This window comes from Camelina sativa, chromosome 9, assembly GCF_030686135.1.
Source record: "Camelina sativa cultivar CO46 ecotype springtype chromosome 9, ASM3068613v1".
Classification (NCBI taxonomy): Eukaryota; Viridiplantae; Streptophyta; class Magnoliopsida; order Brassicales; family Brassicaceae; genus Camelina; species Camelina sativa.
The window spans coordinates 26,948,089-26,964,921 of record NC_141888.1 but is presented as its reverse complement, the minus strand read 5'-3'; the positions used below and the strand labels follow the sequence as shown (position 1 = coordinate 26,964,921).

At 36.0% G+C, this 16,833-nt stretch overlaps 4 protein-coding genes and 1 long non-coding RNA gene across 5 annotated transcripts; all 5 read left to right on the top strand.

Annotated features, from left to right (window-relative positions):
* Nucleotides 1-2,393: 2,393 nt before the first annotated feature.
* Nucleotides 2,394-2,751, top strand: LOC147938838 (inhibitor of trypsin and hageman factor-like; the record flags this gene model as incomplete). Its single annotated transcript, XM_087465775.1, has 1 exon — nt 2,394-2,751. A coding segment is annotated over one exon (228 nt), but the record flags the coding sequence as incomplete, so codon positions are not given.
* Nucleotides 2,752-3,672: 921 nt separating this feature from the next.
* On the top strand, nt 3,673-4,976 carry LOC147938837 (uncharacterized). Its single transcript, XR_015565017.1, has 4 exons — nt 3,673-3,995; nt 4,079-4,233; nt 4,333-4,408; nt 4,616-4,976. It is a non-coding gene; the product is annotated as an uncharacterized LOC147938837 (long non-coding RNA).
* Nucleotides 4,977-11,286: 6,310 nt separating this feature from the next.
* On the top strand, nt 11,287-12,031 carry LOC147938836 (inhibitor of trypsin and hageman factor-like). The gene is made up of 2 exons (XM_087467718.1): nt 11,287-11,383; nt 11,747-12,031. Exons 1-2 carry the CDS (start codon nt 11,302-11,304, stop codon nt 11,953-11,955), a joined length of 291 nt encoding a protein of 96 aa, XP_087323844.1. The 5' UTR covers nt 11,287-11,301; the 3' UTR covers nt 11,956-12,031.
* A 1,115-nt stretch (nt 12,032-13,146) lies between these two features.
* On the top strand, nt 13,147-13,907 carry LOC147938835 (inhibitor of trypsin and hageman factor-like). Its single transcript, XM_087463718.1, has 2 exons — nt 13,147-13,278; nt 13,539-13,907. The coding sequence occupies exons 1-2, from the start codon at nt 13,197-13,199 to the stop codon at nt 13,745-13,747; spliced, it is 291 nt and encodes a 96-aa protein (XP_087319844.1). The 5' UTR covers nt 13,147-13,196; the 3' UTR covers nt 13,748-13,907.
* A 1,616-nt stretch (nt 13,908-15,523) lies between these two features.
* On the top strand, nt 15,524-16,392 carry LOC104711536 (inhibitor of trypsin and hageman factor-like). Its single transcript, XM_010428235.2, has 2 exons — nt 15,524-15,662; nt 16,024-16,392. Exons 1-2 carry the CDS (start codon nt 15,581-15,583, stop codon nt 16,230-16,232), a joined length of 291 nt encoding a protein of 96 aa, XP_010426537.1. The 5' UTR covers nt 15,524-15,580; the 3' UTR covers nt 16,233-16,392.
* The last annotated feature ends 441 nt before the right edge of the window (nt 16,393-16,833 follow it).

Here is a 16,833-nt window from a genome sequence, read left to right as displayed (position 1 = left end):
TTAAATATAAGATCAAAAAAAAGTGAAAAGAGAATCATATATTTATGTTCGAATTATGTAGAGAGATTTATGATAATTATATAAAATTTAAAAATATTTTTTTCTACAGACATTTTATGTAATTAAGTAGCCCTGGGTTTTCGGTTCGGTTTGTTCGAAACGAACCGAGTAAACCGATTGTTTCGGTGTTCGGAAACCGGGAGTGTAGAGGGAGATAACCGATCGGGGAAATTAAAATTGACAATTCGGTTTCGGGGCAATTCGGTTCGGTGCCTGATTTCCGATCGGTTTTACTAAACCGAAGTATAAATACCTAAACTCATTAACCCTAATCATTTGTCTCTCTCACGCGGCTGCTCCCTTGGTTCTCTCTCGAAGGCGATTCATCGAGCAACCAAAACTCGATCTCACGTTTATCTTCTTCTTCTGTTCTTCTCCGTCTTGTAACATCAAAAGTTCTTATTCTGTTGTTCTCCTTCATCTTCATCGTCTTACATCGAATCGTGGTTGAGAAATCATCTGTTGGTTAACCCTAATTTCGAAAATTCGAAAAGGTAACCTCTTCTTCTTCTAATATTTCTTGTTTATGTATTTAACTTGGATTTGTGTTCATTTCTTCGAGTAGTTTAACCCCAAATCGTCGAGTAGTTTAACCCCAATTTTTTTGAAACCGATTTATTTTCCTAAATTTCTTCTAGCTTCGTCTTCTGGGTTGTTAGTTTTGGATTTGAAAGATGAAATTAACAACAAACTAGGGTTTCTGTTAAACGCTTGTTTTGTTTTGCTTTAGTCAGAGATGGGTTATTTGTTTTGAACTTCTTTAATGGTTAACTTGTGATGTTTTGTAGATGGATGCTGATGGTCACGAGGCTAACATGGAGGAGGAAGCTGGATGCTGATGAGCAAAGTCTCAATTTTTTTGGCTAGTTTGGTTTAGAAAAACCGAAATCTATTGTATCTCGGTTTAATTCGGATTGACACTTTATTCAGAAAACCGAACCGATTACCCCGACTACCGTTTAACCCGACCCGAAACTTTGTTCGGAATCATTCGGATCAGTTTTCAGATTACCGATTAAACCCGTAAACCGAATAAGCCGTTCCGAACAAACCGAAATTTCCGAAAACCCAGGGCTATAATTAAGTATAACTAAAAGGGTAGATTGCCAAATGTACTTCGAAAATGTTAATATAGATGTGAGATTACTAAATAATAGTTGTATTGTATCTCTTAATCTTCCTGTATACTAAAAGAATGTTAGGGGAGACAATGTTTGCAATTTTTTGTCATATCAATTTGTTGAGAATTCTACTATCTTAAATATTTCAGTTTAAATTTTAGATTTTTAAAATATGTTTAAACAAGAAAAAAAAAACTTGTGTATATATGGAAATAGTTAATTAGAATTTCAATTTATAGACATGACTATTTTGATTGTTTCACCGATCAGTAGAAGAATCTTGTATTTAAAATAAAAAGGGAAATTAAAAAATGAAAAAAGTTAAACACTCACCTTTGAGAAGAAAGACAAAAAAAATTAATATAATGGAATTTTTGGATTTTCTTTGGAAATAGATAAAATATAACATAAAGCATTTAATAAATTAAAAATTCTACTTACTATATAAACCTCAAATTTTTGACTGAAATCTCTGATGATCAAATAAAATCAAATAGCCATTAATATCAGTTAAAATCAAATATTCGACTTTGACTGATACTATTAAAAGCTTAAGAAATCTAAACTAAAAAATGAAAAATTGATTGGCTATTATACTTAAGGTATATTAATTCTTTCTTTTAAAATTTATGATTTTATTCAACGACAATTTAATATATGAGAATTTTCCTAACCCTATCTATGTACTTATATATAAATTGACTATTGACCATCTAGCCCAAAATCATAAGAAGAAGAAACTCAAAAAAATCAACCAGTTTTTTTTCCGAAAGAAACAAAAAAGTTGAAATGAGTTTGAAGTGTCCGTTCCCTCATATCGGATGTGAAAACTGTGATTGTACGGGAATTACGTGCCAACATCTATTTCCACGTATTGTTTTAAAAGTTTTTGGTTCCGAACATACACGATTATGGTATAAGATTTTTGTGTAAACTCACAGTTATTAATCCGTTGGTGTATATTATGCAAGTTGTATATAACTTGTTCAAAAAAAAATCTGAAATATTAGCTAAATCCTTTGTTAATTATAAATTTATAACCAACTATATTAGCTGATCTTTTTTATGAAAAAATATGTCAAAGATTAATACTTTTGCATGCTTTCTATCAAAAAATCCTTTTGCAGCCCAAATCAAATATATTTTTTAGTTCATATATTTTCTATAGAGAAAAAAAATCTCAAAACATAGCTTCTTTTATTCTTTTAACATTTGGGATTATTGTGTGTAGGGTTGAAGGTGGAGTGGCCGGAACTAAGAGGAGTAAGTGGACTTGAAGCAAAGAGAATAATTGAAAATGATAATCCAAAAGTGACTTGTGTTTTAGTTCCACAAGGTGATGGTGTGCTCCACATCAATTGTTGTAACCGTGTCCTTCTCCGTCTTCCTGCCAATGATTGTCCCAACGGTCCTGTCCTTAATCTTCCTCAAGTCGGATGATACTATTTTCTTACTCTTCTACAAGATGATTCAGTTTGATCTTTTGTTTCAATAATTTGCTAGCTATGTCTTGTTTTGTTTGCCGGTTGTAATCTGGTTGTATCCAGATTGAGTTGTATCCTTTGCTTTTGAATAATAATAATGGAGATATTTTATTCTACTTTTGCATATTTGAAATTTGATACTACTACTGTTTATAATCTCCAAAACCGTGTAACTGAGCCAAAGGCATCGTTGGATCTCTTCACTTCCGTATTCACTAATAAATGTCATCACTTACTCTCTCTATTTCTATTAATAAAGAGTATCATTTTGACACAATGCACACATATTAAGAAAAATATATAAATTTCTATTTTACTCTTTATAAATACACTAAAACAATTTCTCTTTCTAATTAATAAGCTAAAATGATAGGGATAAAAATGAGAATTATTATTAAAAACTGCATTAAAAATAAAAAATGACAATCTTTTTTGTAACAAAAAAATTTGTGTCAAAATGACACTCTTCGTGAAACAGAGGGAGTATAAATTAGTTTTAAAGATGTTATTTTAGATGTGAGATTACTAAATAATAGTTGTATTGTATGTCTTAATTACAACCATATATACTAAAAGAATGTTCTGGGAGACAATGTTTTTGGATTTTCTTTGGAAATAGATAAAATATAACATAATAAGAATCTCCAAATTAAAGCATTTAATAAATTGAAAATTCTACTTATTATGTAAACCTCAAATTTTTGATTGAAATCTCTGATGATCAAATAAAATCAAATAGTCATTTATATCAGTTAAACTCAAATATTTGACTTTTTGACTTTGACTGATACTATTAAAAGCTTTAGAAATCTAAACTAAAAAATGAAAAATTGATTGGCTACTATACTTAAGGTATATTACAATTAGTTCTTTCTTTTAAAGTTTTTGATTTTGGTCAACGACAATTTAATATATGAGAATTTTCCTAACCCTATCTATGTACTTATATATAAATTGAGTATTGACCAGCTAGCCCAAAATCATAACAAGAAGAAACTCAACAAAATTGTAACATCCTCTTTCTAAAATTGGGATGTAGGGAAAACCGAAGGAATTGATTTTTAGTTTAATTAAATTCTGGTTTAATTTAATAAAACCAAAAACTCTTATTTCTCCTTCTTTTTGTAGACACTTCCTCCTTTTTGTGCTTTGGTCGACATTTTCATCAGAGAGAGGGAGAGAAAGAGAGTTAAGTGTTGGTTTTTGGTGTAAAGGAGAAAGAGAAGGAGATCAAGCTTTTTCCTTAGAGTTAAGAGAGAAACAGAACTGTCAGGGTTTGGGAGAAGGAGGATCCGACTGGTCAAATCATTTCGAAAAGTACTGATTTTTGGTAGGGTTGTAGCTAAGAGATTTTCGTACACTCTCCTTTTTACAGAAGTGATTTTGAGTTAATATTCTAGGAGATATTGGCAGTTTCGTGGGGTGTTTCTTCTCATTCGCGGATTGAGACCAGCGGGTGTTACGAGGACGATTGCGGTTTCATCTATAATCTGATCGTGCTGAAAATTTGTGGGAAGCTTCTGCACGTTTATACCTTGCTTTTCACCGGAGGGATTAGAAAGTTAACGGTTAGTTTTGGTTTCGTGGTTTCACTTGTGAGGTTGTTCTTTTCTGTTTTTTCTGGCAGTTTGTTTTCAATATTTGTTTGTTGTCGCGATTGGTTGTAGGAACAAGTTTGGTTGTTCTTGGATATTGGAAAGCCTCTCATTTGGTTGTATTTAGTTTTGTGAATCACTTGTTAAGGTAAGTGCAGGACCATGGCTTATCTAAGCTGGAGATTATTTCTAATCTGCTTGTTTGGCTTGTTGATTGTTGATTGATGATTGTTGGTTGATGGTTGATGGTTAGAGATGTCTCTATTGCTTGTGTGTATAGCCCAGTAGATGGGAGGATTGCCTCACTGAGTGTTTATTAAATACTCATGCATTGCAATATGTGTTTGTGGTGCAGTTAAAGGCAAAGTGTGACCGTGGAATCAAGGCAATGAAGAGGAGGATGTTCCTGTGGTTCGCTTGGTTGTCTAGCTTCTGTTAGGTTGCTAGAGTTGAGTCCTAGAATGTTGCTTAGGATTATTGGTTCACTGGGTTATGTCGTTTGGATCATTGGTTTATGATTAGAATTATACTGAATATTATTAATATTGGCTATTTATATTTATTGGATATTGGTAATGTTTTCCGCTGATGATTGTGATTGTGGTTAGGTGGCTAGTGGGTATGGGACCACTAGTTGTAGTTTATTATTATATTATATTATATATTTATTATTTATTATTATTATTTATTATTAAAAAAAAAGGGTCGGTCATTTCATTTTGGTATCAGAGCCCTTACGGTTCTAGGTTTGGGTTCGCTAGGTTTCTATTGTAATGTTTGGGATTGCATGTCTTGATTGATTATGTGAGTTAGTCAATTGTGTGTGGCATGGAGTCCTAGAACATCCTCTTCGAGCCTTCAATGAGATTCCACGGTGAGTTATTGTTATGTTTCTTTGTGTGGTATTGTTTTGTTTTATGCTTGTTAGCCTCTGTTCTTGGAAGATCAGTGGTTAAGGTGTTTGAGTTGTTGGTCGTGGACGGGGACGTGATCGTGGTCATGGTTGGGTAAGTCCCGAGGCCAGTGAGTGTGTGGTCCAGAGTTCCACGGGGAGGTACGTCAGAGGGTCGCAAGCGTATCAGGAAGGACCAGAGTGTTAGCCGGTGAGTGTGCCGGGGGTGCTGGGAACCCACATTTGGGGTTGCAGCGGGTGGAGCCCAAGGTCGAGATGATCACTTAGCGGATCTGTTGGCGTGCGGTGGGAGCGGTTACCGAGAGGGGTACCAGTGTAGGCTCTAGTTGTGCCGCATGTGGCGGGGTGCAGTCGAGGGCTGCGGATGTTGAGGACTTTCCACCTTACGTTAAGAGGATGGAGCGGTTGTAGATGACCGGTATGAGATTATTCTCAAGAGGTATCGGGCCTAGAGAGGCGGATATGTGGACATATGCAGTTGGAGCAGATATTTCTCTGCTTGGTGGTTAATCCAGTTGGATATTAGAAGTTTAGTGGGCAGGTGTAACATTGCAATGTTATACTCGGACCACAGGAGGTACTTGTGTCGAGAGATGTTTATAGTCGTTAAGGATTGTTGCTCCTGAGGGGATGGTGATTCCCCTGAATACCGATAGCTCGAGGGGTTGAGGGCTCCGAGAGTGGCAGAGGGGATGTTGTTCTCCTGAGGGGATGAGTAGTTCCCCTGATATCGAGATCTTGAGGATTGTGGTCCAAGAGTGAGACGGTATAACTCGAAGACGCTGGTCTGAGAGTGAGATCGGTATAACTCGAAGGTTGCGACCTAAGAGTGGAAGAGTTGGGAGCAAGCAATGTATAGAACGTGAGTGTAAACATAACGACGGAATGTAGGCCTCGAGAGTGATGGTGGTTTAATCTTGGATTTTAGGATTATGTTGGCCGGTGGGACAGGGTTTTATGACCAGAGCGGTTATAAATGTTTGGCTGTGCGCCAGGATTGTGAGGCCGGTGGTGCTGGAGTCCCGAGAAGGGGAGTTACAGCAGGTTTGAGCCGGGAAAGGCATGTTTGCCAGATACATAAGTTCACGAGAAGCCTTCATGGCAGGATAAACTAATCGTTGCGACGATACTGGATGAAGTTCATTGGTGATGGACAGGGTTGCTAGATTCAAGGTTTTGGTAAGCTTGTTGGAGGGAATAAGTCAAGTGGTTTGAGTAAGCGGCCTGCAAAGCATTTGAAGCGGTGAATCAGAATATGCGAACGTATGGTACTTGTTTGTTTTATTACGTTCGTATTGATGATTTGCTGTGGAGAATTGCCAAGCGGAAAGCTATCTTTGGAATAAGCTAACTTGTGGAAGTTTCCCTAACTGGCAAGTAACTAGAGGTTCTTGGAGGAACAAGAGGGTTGATATTCAGGTGGCGGTGAGTTGATGTCGGCATACTTGAGTATTTGTTTGGTTGAGCTGAGTAAGTAACTAGAGGATTTATGGAGCAAGGGATTCATACGCTCTAGTGTATCACCGTGGAGAGCACCGGTGTTGTTTGTTAAAAAGAAGGACAGAAGTCTCCGCTTGTGTATAGATTAATGGGGTTTGAACCGTTACTGTGAAGAACAAGTACCCTCTTCTCAAGATTGATGAGTTGTTGGATCAGTTGAGGGGTGGTACTTGGTTCTCTAAGGTATATCTGGCGTCGGGTTATCATCAGATACTGATAGATGAGGCAGATGTGAGGAAGACGACTTTCAGGATGAGGTATGGGCATTATGAGTTCGTGGAGATGCCTTTTTGGGTTGACTAACGCGCCAACGGCGTTTAGATTGATGAACAGTGTGTTTCAGGAGTTTCAGGACGTGTCTATCATCTTTTTCGTTGATGATATCCTGGTATTTTCTAAGAGTCCTGAGGAGCATGCAGTGAATTTGAGGGCAGTTCTGGAGAAGCTGCGGGAGCAGAAGTTGTTTGCTAAGTTGAGCAAGTGTAGTTTTTGGCAGCATGAGATGGGTTCTCTGGGTCACATTGTTTCTGCAGAGTGAGTTTCTGTAGATCTGGAGAAGATTCAGGCTATCAGGGATTGGCCTAGACAACATAATGTCACTAAGATCAGGAGTTTCCTTGGTTTGACAGGTTACTACAGGACCATGAGATGAAGTCTCTGGTAGGAGAGATCAGTGCGTTGAGCTTGTGTGTGGTTTCTCGAGAACCATTGGGTTAGGAGGCGGCTTATGGAGCGGATCTTCTGAGCAGGGTGTGGTTGGCTCAGGAGAAGGATTTGGGGCTGGTGAATGTATCTAAGGATATTGATTCAGAGTATCAGGTCTCAGCTAATGGTACTATCTTGGTGCACGGTCGTGTGTGTGTGCCCAAGGATGAGGAGTTGAGACAGGAGATTCTGAGAGAGGCTCATGCGAGCAAGTTATCCATTCATCCAGGAGCGACTAAGATGTACCGTGACCTCAAGAGGTACTATCATTGGGTCGGAATGAAGAAGGATGTGGCTAGTTGAGTTTCGAGGTGTGATGTGTGTCAGCTAGTGAAGGCTGAGCATCAGGTTCCTGGTGGGTTACTGAAGAGTTTACCCATTCCTGAGTGGAAGTGGGATATGATCACCATGGATTTCGTGGTAGGATTGCCAGTGTCGCGGACCTTTGATGCTATTTGGGTCATTGTGGACCGGTTGACTAAGTCAGCACATTTCCTGGCCATCAAGAAGACTGATGGAGCAGCGGTCTTGGCTAAGAAGTATGTGAGGGAGATAGTCAGGTTGCATGGGGTGCCAGCGAGCATTGTGTCTGATAGGGATTCTAAGTTCACTTCGGTGTTCTGGAAGGCATTTCAGGCGGAGATGGGCACTAAGGTGCATATGAGTACAGCTTATCATCCCCAGACTGATGGACAGTCAGAGAGGACGATCCAGACGCTGGAGGATTTGCTGAGGATGTGTGTGTTGGATTGGGGTGGCCATTGGGCAGATCACCTGAACCTGGTAGAGTTTGCTTACAACAACAGCTATCAGGCGAGTATTAAGATGGCTCCTTATGAGGCTTTGATTGGGAGGCCATGTCGTACACCATTATGCTGGACTCAGGTGGGGGAGAGGAGCATATTTGGTGCTAGTTTTGTTCAGGAGACCTCAGAGAAGATTCGGGTTCTCAAGCTAAACATGAAGGAGGCTCAGGATAGGCAGAGGAGTTATGCAGATAGGAGGAGGAGAGATCTTGAGTTTCAGGTAGGAGACAGAGTGTACCTCAAGATGGCCATGTTGCGGGGTCCGAACAGGTCATTGTCAGAGACTAAGTTGAGTCAGAGGTATATGGGTCCATTCAGAGTGATTGGGCGGGTTGGACCAGTGGCATATAGATTGGAGTTACCTGAGGTGATGCGTGCATTCCATAAGGTTTTCCATGTGTCTATGTTGTGGAAGTGTCTCCGTGAGGGAGAGGAGGTGTTGGCTAAGATTCCTGAGGATCTTCAGCCTAACATGACTTTGGAGGCGAGACCAGTGAGGGTTCTCGAGAGGAGGATCAAGGAACTTCGGAAGAAGAAGATTCCTTTGATGAGAGTCCTGTGGGACTGTGATGGTGTTGAGGAGCAGACTTGGGAGCCTGAGGCAAAGATGAAGGCAAGGTTCAAGAAGTGGTATGAGAAGCAAGCCGCGACTTGAGCTTGTTTAGTCGGGTCCCATCTGTAATCCGTGGCTGGAGCGGGAATGGAGTATTCCAGCCCATCTCTCTTGTTACTCGGTCGCTTGGGATGGTTGGTTGTGCGACTCAGTAACAAGATGAGGTGGTGTTCGGGGTACAAAGTTTCCGTGAGGCGGGGTTTTGGAAGAAAGTTTCCTAAATTAGAAGTTTCCAAAAGTGGAAAGTTTCCAAAAATGGAAAGTGCTAAATATGGAAAGTTTTCCGGGAGTTGGAATTTGTCCATTTTAGTGGTGGAGAGCGTTGGAGGGGCTTGTGTGGCCTTAGTGGCGGACTTTTGAGTCAGTGTGCCAGTGTGTGGCGGTATTTCTTTTGTTATGGTGTGGCCTTTGTGGCAGTATTCTGTTATTATTGTGTGGCCTTTGTGGCAGGCTGTTTAGCCAGAGTGCCTGTTAAGGCGGTCCTTCGGGACAGACGGTCTTTTGGGACTGATGGTCCTACGGGACAGACGGTCCTTCCGGACTGATGGTCCTTCGGGACAGACGGTCTTTCGGGACTGATGGTCCTTCGGGACAGACGGTCTTTCGGGACATATGGCCTTTGTGGCGTGAATATGATCCTTGTGTGGTCATGGGGTATCCCGGTGAGGGGATATGTGGTTGGTAGGACATTGAGATGTTTTACGCGAGCCACGGGAAGGAAACCTGGATGGGGATAGGGCTCAAACATGTTCAGAATCGTTTGCTCGCGACTCTTGGGGGACTTAGGTTCTCCTAGTACTGCCATATTCAGAGACTGTGGCTCGGGAGTATGGTTGGTATATCGACTTCGGATGACGATCCGGGGGCGCGCTGTAGGGTGGCAACCCGAGAGACGAGTTTGGACTTTTCCTTATATATTTTGGCATGCAGACTTAGGTCTGATGAGGAGCCAATAAAAACTCAAGGTTTAGGCCTAGGAGTAAAGGAAAGTCCAAAAAGTCAAGAGCAAATGACGCCTGGAACGTGAGTCTATCGCCTAGAGGTGACCTTCTGTAGATCGGTCGGAGGAGTGCGGGCCGTGGAGACGGTTGCGCGGGAGTCCTTGGCTGATGGTTGTTCGAGATTCGAGGACGAATCTAGATTGGTGGGGGAGAATTGTAACATCCTCTTTCTAAAATTGGGATGTAGGGAAAACCGAAGGAATTGATTTTTGGTTTAATTAAATTCTGGTTTAATTTAATAAAACCAAAAACTCTTATTTCTCCTTCTTTTTGTAGACACTTCCTCCTTTTTGTGCTTTGGTCGACATTTTCATCAGAGAGAGGGAGAGAAAGAGAGTTAAGTGTTGGTTTTTGGTGTAAAGGAGAAAGAGAAGGAGATCAAGCTTTTTCCTTAGAGTTAAGAGAGAAACAGAACTGTCAGGGTTTGGGAGAAGGAGGATCCGACTGGTCAAATCATTTCGAAAGGTACTGATTTTTGGTAGGGTTGTAGCTAAGAGATTTTCGTACACTCTCCCTTTTACAGAAGTGATTTTGAGTTAATATTCTAGGAGATATTGGCAGTTTCGTGGGGTGTTTCTTCTCATTCGCGGATTGAGACCAGCGGGTGTTACGAGGACGATTGCGGTTTCATCTATAATCTGATCGTGCTGAAAATTTGTGGGAAGCTTCTGCACGTTTATACCTTGCTTTTCACCGGAGGGATTAGAAAGTTAACGGTTAGTTTTGGTTTCGTGGTTTCACTTGTGAGGTTGTTCTTTTCTGTTTTTTCTGGCAGTTTGTTTTCAATATTTGTTTGTTGTTGTGATTGGTTGTAGGAACAAGTTTGGTTGTTCTTTGATATTGGAAAACCTCTCATTTGGTTGTATTTAGTTTTGTGAATCACTTGTTAAGGTAAGTGCAGGACCATGGCTTATCTAAGCTGGAGATTATTTCTAATCTGCTTGTTTGGCTTGTTGATTGTTGATTGATGATTGTTGGTTGATGGTTGATGGTTAGAGATGTCTCTATTGCTTGTGTGTATAGCCCAGTAGATGGGAGGATTGCCTCACTGAGTGTTTATTAAATACTCATGCATTGCAATATGTGTTTGTGGTGCAGTTAAAGGCAAAGTGTGACCGTGGAATCAAGGCAATGAAGAGGAGGATGTTCCTGTGGTTCGCTTGGTTGTCTAGCTTCTGTTAGGTTGCTAGAGTTGAGTCCTAGAATGTTGCTTAGGATTATTGGTTCACTGGGTTATGTCGTTTGGATCATTGGTTTATGATTAGAATTATACTGAATATTATTAATATTGGCTATTTATATTTATTGGATATTGGTAATGTTTTCCGCTGATGATTGTGATTGTGGTTAGGTGGCTAGTGGGTATGGGACCACTAGTTTAGTTTATTATTATATTATATTATATATTTATTATTTATTATTATTATTTATTATTAAAAAAAAAAGGGTCGGTCATTTCAAAAATCAACCAGTTTTTTTTCCGAAAGAAACAAAAAAGTCGAAATGAGTTTGAAGTGTCCGTTCCCTCATATCGGATGTGAAAACTGTGATTGTACGGGCATTACTTGCCAACATCTATATCCAGGTAATGTTTTAAAAGTTTTTGGTTCCGGACATACACAATGATATGGTATAGGATTTTTGTGTTAACAAACAGTTATTATTCCGTTTGTGTATATTATGCAAGTTGTATATAACATGTTCAAAAAAAAAAATCTGAAATATTAGTTAAATTCTTTGTTAATTATAAATTTATAACCAACTATATTAGCTAATTTTTGTTATAAAAAAATATGTCAAAGATTAATACTTTTGCATGTTTCTATAAGAAAATAATTTTGCAGCCCAAGTCAAATCTTTTTTTTAGTTCATATATTTTCTATAGAGAAAAAAAATCTTAAAACATAGCTTCTTTTATTCTTTTAACATTTGGGATTATTGTGTGTAGGGTTGAAAGTGGAGTGGCCAGAACTAAGAGGAGTAAGTGGACTTGAAGCAAAGAGAATAATTGAAAATGATAATCCAAAAGTGACTTGTGTTTTAGTTCCACAAGGTGATGGTGTGCTCCACATCAATTGTTGTAACCGTGTCCTTCTCCGTCTTCCTGCCAATGATTGTCCTAACGGTCCTGTCCTTAATCTTCCTCAAGTCGGATGATACTATTTTCTTACTCTTCTACAAGATGATTAAGTTTGATCTTTTGTTTCAATAATTTGCTAGCTATGTCTTGTTTTGTTTGTCGGTTGTAATCTGGTTGTATCCAGATTGAGTTGTATCGTTTGTTTTTGAATAATAATAATGGAGATATTTTCTTCTACTTTTGCATATTTGAAATTTGATACTACTACTGTTTATAATCTCCAAAACCGTGTAACTGAGCCAAAGGCATCGTTGGATCTCTTCACTTCCGAATGTCATCACTTACTCCCTCTGTTTCTATTAATAAAGAGTGTCATTTTGACACAATGCACACATATTAAGAAAAATATATAAATTTCCATTTTACTCTTTATAAATACACTAAAACAATTTCTCTTTCTAATTAATAAGCTAAAATAATATGGATAAAAATGAGAATTATTATTAAAAACTGCATTAAAAATATAAAATGACACTCTTTTTGTAACAGAAAAATTTGTGTCAAAATGACACTCTTTGTGAAACAGAGGGAGTATAAATTAGTTTTAAAGATGTTATTATAGATGTGAGATTACTAAATACTAGTTGTATTGTATGTCTTAATTACAACCATATCTACTAAAAGAATGTTCGGGGAGACAATTTTTTGGATTTTCTTTGGAAATAGATAAAATATAACATAATACGAATCTCCAAATGAAAGCATTAAATAAATTGAAAATTCTACTTATTATGTAAACCTCAAATTTTTGATTGAAATCTCTGATGATCAAATAAAATCAAATACTCCCTCCGTTTCAAAATATAGGATGTTTTAGATAAAACACACAGATTAAGAAATAGTTACTTTTAAAAAGTTTAACCAATCATAAACAACACTGCATAAAATAAAATATAAAAGTTGCATAGAAACTTGAAAAACAATAATATCTCTCCAAACATCCTATATTATGAAACGGAGGGAGTAGTCATTAATATCAGTTAAATATTTGACTTTGACTGATACTATTAAAAGCTTTAGAAATCTAAACTAAAAAATGAAAAATTGATTGGCTATTATACTTAAGGTATATTTCAATCAGTTCTTTCTTTTAAAGTATTTGATTTTGGTCAACGACAATTTAATATATGAGAATTTTCCTAACCCTATCTATGTACTTATATATAAATTGAGTATTGACCAGCTAGCCCAAAATCATTAGAAGAAGAAACTCAAAAAAAGCAGCCATTTTTTTTTCGAAAGAAACAAAAAAGTCGAAATGAGTTTGAAGTGTCCGTTCCCTCATATCGGATGTGAAAACTGTGATTGTACGGGCATTACGTGCCAACATCTATTTCCAGGTACTGTTTTAAAAGTTTTTGGTTTTGGACATACACAATGATATGGTATAAGATTTTTGTGTTAACCAACAGTTATTATTCCGTTTGTGTATATTATGCAAGTTGTATATAACTTGTTCAAAAAAAAAAATCTGAAATATTAGCTAAATCCTTTGTTAATATTATCTTTTTTTTAGTTCATTTATTTTCTATAGAGAAAAAAAAAAATCTCAAAACATAGCTTCTTTTATTCTTTTAACATTTGGGATTATTGTGTGTAGGGTTGAAGGTGGAGTGGCCAGAACTAAGAGGAGTAAGTGGACTTGAAGCAAAGAGAATAATTGAAAATGATAATCCAAAAGTGACTTGTGTTTTAGTTCCACAAGGTGATGGTGTGCTCCACATCAATTGTTGTAACCGTGTCCTTCTCCGTCTTCCTGCTAATGATTGTCCCAACGGTCCTGTCCTTAATCTTCCTCAAGTTGGATGATACTATTTTCTTACTCTTCTACAAGATGATTCAGTTTGATCTTTTGTTTCAATAATTTGCTAGCTATGTCTTGTTTTGTTTGCCGGTTTTAATCTGGTTGTATCCAGATTGAGTTGTATCGTTTGCTTTTGAATAGTAATAATGGAGATATTTTCTTCTACTTTTGCATATTTGAAATTTGATACTACTACTATTTATAATTTCCAAAACCGTGTAACTGAGCCAAAGGCATCGTTGGATCTCTTCACTTCCGTATTCACTAATAAATGTCATCACTTACTCCCTCTATTTCTATTAATAAAGAGTGTCATTTTGACATAATGCATACATATTAAAAAAAATATATAAATTTCTATTTTACTCTTTATAAATACACTAAAACAATTTCTCTTTCTAATTAATAAGCTAAAATAATAGGGATAAAAATGAGAATTATTATTAAAAACTGCATTAAAAATAAAAAATGACACTCTTTTTTGTAACAAAAAAATTTGTGTAAAAATGACACTCTTTGTGAAACAGAGGGAGTATAAATTAGTTTTAAAGATGTTATTTTAGATGTGAGATTACTAAATAATAGTTGTATTGTATGTCTTAATTACAACCATATCTACTAAAAGAATATTCGGGGAGACAATGTTTTTGGATTTTCTTTGGAGATAGATAAAATATAACATAATAAGAATCTCCAAATTAAAGCATATAATAAATTGAAAATTCTACTTATTATGTAAACCTTAAATTTTTGATTGAAATCTCTGATGATCAAATTTATATATTTTTCTTTATAATCTCCGAAACCGTGTAACTGAGCCAAATGCATCGTTGGATCTCTTCACTTCCGAATGTCATCACTTACTCCCTCTGTTTCTATTAATAAAGAGTGTCATTTTGACACAATGCACACATATTAAGAAAAATATATAAATTTCTATTTTACTCTTTATAAATACACTAAAACAATTTCTCTTTCTAATTAATAAGCTAAAATAATAGGGATAAAAATGAGAATTATCATTAAAAATATAAAATGACACTCTTTTTGTAACAAAAAAATTTGTGTCAAAATGACACTCTTTGTGAAACAGAGGGAGTATAAATTAGTTTTAAAGATGTTATTATAGATGTGAGATTACTAAATACTTGTTGTATTGTATGTCTTAATTACAACCATATCTACTAAAAGAATGTTCGGGGAGACAATGTTTTTGGATTTGCTTTGAAAATAGATAAAATATAACGTAATAAGAATCTCCAAATTAAAGCATTAAATAAATTGAAAATTCTACTTATTATGTAAACCTCAAATTTTTGATTGAAATCTCTGATGATCAAATAAAATCAAATACTCCCTCCGTTTCAAAATATAGGATGTTTTAGATAAACCACGAAGATTAAGAAATAGTTACTTTTAAAAAGTTTAACCAATCATAAACAACACTGCATAAAATAAAATATAAAAGTAATCTAAAAGTTGCATAGAAACTTGAAAAACAAAAATATCTCTCCAAACATCCTATATTATGAAACGGAGGGAGTAGTCATTACTATCAGTTAAATATTTGACTTTGACTGATACTATTAAAAGCTTTAGAAATCTAAACTAAAAAATGAAAAATTGATTGGCTATTATACTTAAGGTATATTACAATCAGTTCTTTCTTTTAAAGTTTTTGATTTTGGTCAACGACAATTTAATATATGAGAATTTTCCTAACCCTATCTATGTACTTATATATAAATTGAGTATTGACCAGCTAGTCCAAAATCATAGGAAGAAGAAACTCAACAAAATCAACCAGTTTTTTTTTCGAAAGAAACAAAAAAGTCGAAATGAGTTTGAAGTGTCCGTTCCCTCATATCGGATGTGAAAACTGTGATTGTACAGGCATTACTTGCCAACATCTATTTCCAGGTAATGTTTTAAAAGTTTTTGGTTTCGGACATACACAATGATATGGTATAAGATTTTTGTGTTAACCAACAGTTATTATTCCGTTTGTGTATATTATGCAAGTTGTATATAGCATGTTCAAAAAAAAAATCTGAAATATTAGCTAAATCCTTTGTTAATTATAAATTTATAACCAACTATATTAGCTAATTTTTGTTATAAAAAAATATGTCAAAGATTAATACTTTTGCATGTTTTTATAAGAAAATCATTTTGCAGCCAAGTCAAATCTTTTTTTTAGTTCATATATTTTCTAAAGAGAAAAAAAATCTTAAAACATAGCTTCTTTTATTCTTTTAACATTTGGGATTATTGTGTGTAGGGTTGAAAGTGGAGTGGCCAGAACTAAGAGGAGTAAGTGGACTTGAAGCAAAGAGAATAATTGAAAATGATAATCCAAAAGTGACTTGTGTTTTAGTTCCACAAGGTGATGGTGTGCTCCACATCAATTGTTGTAACCGTGTCCTTCTCCGTCTTCCTGCCAATGATTGTCCTAACGGTCCTGTCCTTAATCTTCCTCAAGTCGGATGATACTATTTTCTTACTCTTCTACAAAATGATTCAGTTTGATCTTTTGTTTCAATAATTTGCTAGCTATGTCTTGTTTTGTTTGCCGGTTGTAATCTGGTTGTATCCAGATTGAGTTGTATCGTTTGCTTTTGAATAATAATAATGGAGATATTTTCTTCTACTTTTGCATATTTGAAATTTGATACAACTACTGTTTATAATCTCCATGAGCCAAAGGCATCGTTGGATCTCTTCCCCTCTGTATTCACTAATAAATGTCATCACTTACTCCCTCTGTTTCTATTAATAAAGAGTGTCATTTTGACACAATGCACACATATTAAGAAAAATATATAAATTTCTATTTTACTCTTTATAAATACACTAAAACAATTTCTCTTTCTAATTAATAAGCTAAAATTATACAGATAAAAATGAGAATTATTATTAAAAACTGCATTAAAAATATAAAATGACACTCTTTTTGTAACAAAAAAATTTGTGTCAAAATGACACTCTTTGTGAAACAGAGGGAGTATAAATTAGTTTTAAAGATGTTATTATAGATGTGAGATTACTAAATACTTGTTGTATTGTATGTCTTAATTACAACCATATCTAC

Coding starts and splice junctions, on each gene's coding strand:
- LOC147938835 (XM_087463718.1), top strand. CDS start 13,197: ATGAGTTTGAAGTGTCCGTTCCCTCATATCGGATGTGAAAACTGTGAT. Junction 13,279..13,538: donor GTGCCAACATCTATTTCCAG/GTACTGTTTTAA, acceptor TATTGTGTGTAG/GGTTGAAGGTGGAGTGGCCA.
- LOC104711536 (XM_010428235.2), top strand. CDS start 15,581: ATGAGTTTGAAGTGTCCGTTCCCTCATATCGGATGTGAAAACTGTGAT. Junction 15,663..16,023: donor TTGCCAACATCTATTTCCAG/GTAATGTTTTAA, acceptor TATTGTGTGTAG/GGTTGAAAGTGGAGTGGCCA.
- LOC147938836 (XM_087467718.1), top strand. CDS start 11,302: ATGAGTTTGAAGTGTCCGTTCCCTCATATCGGATGTGAAAACTGTGAT. Junction 11,384..11,746: donor TTGCCAACATCTATATCCAG/GTAATGTTTTAA, acceptor TATTGTGTGTAG/GGTTGAAAGTGGAGTGGCCA.